The sequence below is a fragment of the Oncorhynchus nerka genome, unplaced genomic scaffold, assembly GCF_034236695.1.
Source record: "Oncorhynchus nerka isolate Pitt River unplaced genomic scaffold, Oner_Uvic_2.0 unplaced_scaffold_29___fragment_2___debris, whole genome shotgun sequence".
Lineage (NCBI taxonomy): Eukaryota > Metazoa > Chordata > Actinopteri > Salmoniformes > Salmonidae > Oncorhynchus > Oncorhynchus nerka.
Window position 1 is genome coordinate 66750 of NW_027040344.1, and position 5862 is coordinate 72611.

Below are 5862 nucleotides of genomic sequence, written 5' to 3' on the forward strand. Positions count from 1 at the left end.
TCCAAGAAGGACCATAGTGATTGTATCAGATGTTATCGCAGAATAAAGAGTTGATAAGCTAAACATTGTGGCCATTAGGGTGTCTTCACTTGTTCTCTCTGGTGGTTTAGCCATCTGTCAAAGTTTTGTTTACAATATTTCATGGTATTGTGTAAAAAATGTAAATAATCAATGTGTTATGATGAGAAGGAATTCAAGAAAACAGCCAACAGACCTAGAAACATATTTAAATACATTTTATTTGCAATGTCCAGCAATGCAATATGGTATGAATCAACAGATGTACAGTGTGTTTTTACAAGTACAAAGTATTTCCTGAATAGTAAATTGTATGCAGTGATACTAATGCATTTTGAAAAGTCCTTTATAAAAATCCGTGACTTTAGTCAATCTCTTCAATGGTTGGGCCTTGGGAGCTGTCACCAGAGCTGGCCCGTGCCTGATCTCCACAACAACCTGTGGGCATCCCTCCCTGCTGGTACAGCTTGGTAATGATAGGCTGGCATACTTTCTCCAGCTCCTTTAGCTGATGCTCATACTCCTCTTTGTCGCCCAGCTGGTTGTTCTCCAACCAGGAAATGGTCTGGTCACACCTGTCCACCACTTTCTTTTTGTCCTCCTGGCTGATCTTGCCTTTCATGTTGTCGTCCTCCACGCTGCTCTTCATATTGAAGGCGTACGACTCCAGGGAGTTCTTGGCAGCTATCTTCTCCCTCTGTGCGTCATCCTCAGCTTTGTATTTGTCAGCGTCCTGCACCATCCTCTCAATATCCTCTTTGCTGAGCCGGCCCTTGTCGTTGGTGATGGTGATCTTGTTCTCTTTGCCCGTGCTCTTGTCCACCGCTGATACGTTCAGAATGCCGTTGGCGTCGATGTCAAAGGTCACCTCGATCTGAGGGACTCCTCGTGGGGCAGGGGGGATCCCAGAAAGCTCAAACTTCCCCAGGAGGTTGTTGTCCTTTGTCATGGCTCTCTCTCCCTCGTAGACCTGGATCATGACCCCGGGCTGGTTGTCGGAGTAAGTGGTGAAGGTCTGGGTCTGTTTGGATGGGATGGTGGTGTTGCGTTTGATCAGGGCGGTCATGACCCCTCCGGCGGTTTCGATGCCCAGGGACAGGGGAGCCACATCCAGCAGCAGCAGGTCCTGGACGTTCTCAGACTTGTCGCCAGACAAGATGGCCGCCTGGATGGCAGCGCCGTAGGCCACCGCCTCGTCTGGGTTGATGCTCTTGTTTAGCTCTCGGCCGTTGAAAAAGTCCTGCAGGAGCTTCTGGACCTTGGGGATCCGGGTGGAGCCTCCGACTAGGACGACGTCGTGAATTTGGGCCTTGTCCATCTTGGCATCCCTGAGGGCTTTCTCCACAGGCTCCAGGGTTCCCCTGAAGAGGTCGGAACACATCTCCTCAAAACGAGCCCTGGTGATGGAGGTGTAGAAGTCGATGCCCTCAAAAAGAGAGTCAATCTCAATGCTGGCCTGGGAGCTGGAGGACAGTGTTCTCTTGGCCCTCTCGCAGGCTGTCCTCAGCCTCCTCAGAGCCCGCTTGTTCTGGCTGATGTCCTTCTTGTGTTTCCTCTTGAACTCCTCCACAAAGTGACTGACCAGGCGGTTGTCAAAATCCTCCCCGCCCAGGTGAGTGTCTCCAGCTGTGGCCTTCACCTCAAAGATCCCATCCTCGATGGTCAGGATGGACACGTCAAAGGTGCCCCCACCCAGGTCAAAAATCAGGACGTTGCGTTCCCTGGACATGCCTTTGTCCATGCCGTAGGCGATGGCTGCCGCCGTGGGCTCGTTGATGATCCTCAGCACATTCAGCCCAGCGATCACTCCAGCGTCCTTAGTGGCCTGTCTCTGTGAATCGTTGAAGTAGGCAGGGACTGTGATGACTGCATTGGACACCTTCTGGCCCAGGTAAGCCTCAGCGATCTCCCTCATCTTCACCAGGACCATGGAGGAGATCTCCTCTGGGTTGAAGGATTTGTTCTCACCTTTGTAATCGACCTGAACTTTAGGCTTTCCTCCGTCGCTGACCACCTTGAAGGGCCAGTGCTTCATGTCGGCTTGCACGACCTGATCGTTGAACTTTCGGCCAATCAGGCGTTTGGCGTCGAAAACGGTGTTGTTGGGGTTCATGGCCACCTGGTTCTTTGCTGCGTCTCCGATAAGTCTCTCAGTGTCTGTGAAGGCCACATAGCTGGGTGTGGTCCTGTTGCCCTGGTCGTTGGCGATGATCTCCACTTTGCCATGCTGGAACACCCCCACACAGGAGTAGGTGGTGCCCAGGTCAATGCCGATAGACGGGCCTTTAGCTGATGACATCTTGATGGTTTGGAGTTAGTTGCCTACAAATAAATGAAATAATATTTTAGAAAATGATATTATTCTATGAAAACCTAGGTGCAAGTAATGACAATCTCCACCAACAGAGATGTTAGCATAAATATACTTGAATAACAACCAGACCTGGGTTCAAATACATGCGTATTTAAGTATTTCTAATTCTTATTTTCTGTGTATTTGAGTATTTTCAAATAATGTGGCCACTTCTATTTAAAGTATTTTCAAATCATTTTATTGAAATACTATTTTAACTATTTTCAAATACTTATCTCCAAATACATTTCAAATACACCTAGGAACAAACAATCCTGGGTTCAAATGCATGGAATATTTTAATATTTTAAATTTTAAAATACACTTGTCTGTGTATTTGAGTATTTTCAAATACATGGTAATACTTTCCAAATGTATTTCCAAACACATTCCAATATTCAACTACTTATATTTCAAAATGTACTGGTATTTTAAAGTCCTTGAAAAACAATAATAAGCATTTGAACCCAGGTCTGAAAACAACACTGTTGTCAATGTTTGTGTTATATATTAGTGTTATATACATATATATATATATATTAGTGTTAGACACAATCATTTCTGCTAATCTATTACAGAGAAACTATTTTCACAACAGGCCTCCATTTTTTCTATGAACACTCCTGAATAATATTGTGTTATCTTCACAGAATTAGAGCAGATTTTCTTAAAATGAACAAATAACTAATTATAATAAAATAATAATATGCTACAAAATAAATGTAGGCATAGTCTGTCCAATGAATGTTATTATAATATTATATCATTATAATATTATTTCTTTATTTGTTAACCAAATATTCTGGCATAATGTTATAGCTAAATCAGCTATGTCCACACAACCAACATAGCATCATTGTTTTTCTATCAAGTTTATAACTGTCACAGCCATTATAAAAATAGGGTCCTGAATGAATTCCCCCTTTACTTACAGTTTATGAATGTAGAGGTCTGTTGAACGTATCTCTTCTCTTTTCTTGCTTTCTTTTCCCTTTAGTATTCTCGTTGAGTCGATGTTTGAATCTGAATGTACTGGTACTGAAGGTACCAGAATATATACCATCCCCATTGCCTAAAAAATAGCACTCATGATTTCTAGCCATTTCTCGAACTCTCCGACTACATTGCTCAAGAGAGCGCAGCATTCCTGTGCAATGACGCAGGCTGCCAGGCGTATGCAAATGAACGTTCTCGTTATTCCAGAGCGTTCGAGAGGCGCGGAGACCTGTCCAGAACGCACACACACAGCACACTAATAGTGAAACCATTATTTGTATTGATTAAAATGATCAAAAACCGTTAATGATTCAAATTTCAACACAAATGAAACAGCATCCGGTTCAATCTTATTCAGTCGACATTTCAGTCTATCGGCCACACTGCAGTTCCTCAACAGTTCACGAGATGTCAGTGTATACATTTTTTTCTCACTAATGAATAATAAACATGTATTGTAAGAGAATTTGACTGCACAAAAAACACAAATGAAGTAGCTTTTTAAGATAAGTATTTGAAAAAATATGCATTGCATTCAGTCAAAGTATTCAGACCCCTTGACATTTTTCCAAAAACAAGAATTTGATATCCCCATCCTGAGGATATCTTGTTAATTACAAAGCTTTATTCTACAAAAAAAAAATGTAGCTAAAGAAATTATTTTTTTCTTGACTTTTCATCAGCCTTATTCATTTTTTCATCATCAGTCAACACACAATACCTCATAATGACAAAGCAAAAACATATATATTTTTTAATTGTCTCATATTTATTACAAATAAAAACAAAAATACCTTATTTCGCCAGCAGCTTACCACCCTGCATACCACTGCTGGCTTGCTTTTGAAGCTAAGCAGGGTTGGTCCTGGTCAGTCCCTAGATGGGAGACCAGATGCTGCTGGAAGTGGTGTTGGAGGGCCAGTAGGAGGCACTCTTTCCTCTGGTCTATTTTTTTTTATCTCAATGCCCCAGGGCAGTGATTGGGGACATTGCCCTGTGTAGGGTGCCGTTTTTTGGATGGGACGTTAAACGGGTGTCCTGACTCTCTGAGGTCATTAAGATCCCATGGCACTTATCGTAAGAGTAGGGGTGTTAACCCCGGTGTCCTGGCTAAATTCCCAATTTGACCTTCAAACCATCATGGTCACCTAATAATCCCCAGTTGACAATTGGCTCATTAATCTCCCTCCTCTCCCCTGTAACTATTACCCAGGTCGTTGCTGCAATCGAGAATGTGATCTCAGTCAACTTACCTGGTGAAATAACAGATAAATAAAAACTAAATAAAAAATGTACATAAGTATTCAGCCCTGGATACTTATGAGTGTAGAGGTGCTCAAAGATGGCCTCTGGTGGTCTGATTGAGCATTAATGGCAACAATGGCTGACAGTAAAATACTATGATTTCACGCACTTTAAGTTGCCTTACCATATCAGAATACAACTACTAGATGAGGACACCCTTCACACTATATACCCAGCAGTGCCGTTCAAAATTATGGAGGATTTTGTTTTATTACCATGGCCTTATTTCGATTACAGCATATTGGATGACTGTCATTCATATTCCCATTCACCCAGCTCAATGTAACATCAATAGGTTTAGGCTACTACATGATACTCAAATTTTCCCAATACCAATCAAGAGATTGCTACAACCTATAGCCTAGAAATGAAAGTTTATACCGTAGGTGCACAGGTCGAGAGACAAATTGGAGTGATCAAGGTGACAGGCAGAGACACATTCAATCCCACCTTGCACACTCTTGCCTGCATCTAGCTGATCTGGGGTGTAATCTTTAGTCCAAATAGTTGCAAAACATTTCAAAAGTTTCTATTGGACAAATAAATTCAGGTTGGTCCCGCCCCATTTCGTTCTGTTTAAGAAACATTTTGCAACAGAATCGGCAGAATGAATACACCCCTGATCACACACACACACACACAGTTAAATTTCATAGCAGCCACATAGAGCATTATCACTTTACTTGTTGTAAAATTAATTCTCGCATCTACAAGCTTTCCTCCTCTCAGCTTTTTCCTTCACTTGTGGACTTCAGTACACAACACAACAGCTATCTGTGACTAGGCACAAAAACCTCTCCTTACCAAACCGTCACACCATAACCACTAACCGCTACACAACCTACATCGTCACCATATCAAGGTTATAGTAAAACAAAACCAAATAGAACCAACACATTAGTAAACCCACAATCCAATCCCAAGTGTACAATCACACATTACAGTGTACAGCAAGTAGTTTAGCAGTTAAACCGGCGGGCCCCGGTGTCCATACATTTATAAAACCAAAAGCTTACATTGACTTGGAAGAGTTGCAGTGTTGAATAGCCTTAGCCAGCTAGCTAACATAAATAGCATTTCTCTCTGTTTGAGTCAGGTTCTTTGGGTAGAATAAATTAGCTGCAATAGCTAAGTGAAAGGTAGACTAAGAAGAAGAAAAAATCTAATGAAATATAGCTAGCTCTCTCTCT

General features: G+C 42.2%; 1 protein-coding gene across 1 annotated transcript; it reads right to left on the reverse strand.

Moving 5' to 3' along the window:
* Positions 1–221: 221 nt before the first annotated feature.
* Positions 222–3704, reverse strand: LOC135570615 (heat shock 70 kDa protein). The gene is made up of 2 exons (XM_065016558.1): positions 3304–3704; positions 222–2340 (listed from the first exon to the last, which is right to left on the reverse strand). The coding sequence occupies exon 2, from the start codon at positions 2315–2317 to the stop codon at positions 383–385; it is 1935 nt and encodes a 644-aa protein (XP_064872630.1). The 5' UTR covers positions 2318–2340; positions 3304–3704; the 3' UTR covers positions 222–382.
* Positions 3705–5862: the final 2158 nt, after the last annotated feature.

Coding starts and splice junctions, on each gene's coding strand:
- LOC135570615 (XM_065016558.1), bottom strand. CDS start 2,317: ATGTCATCAGCTAAAGGCCCGTCTATCGGCATTGACCTGGGCACCACC.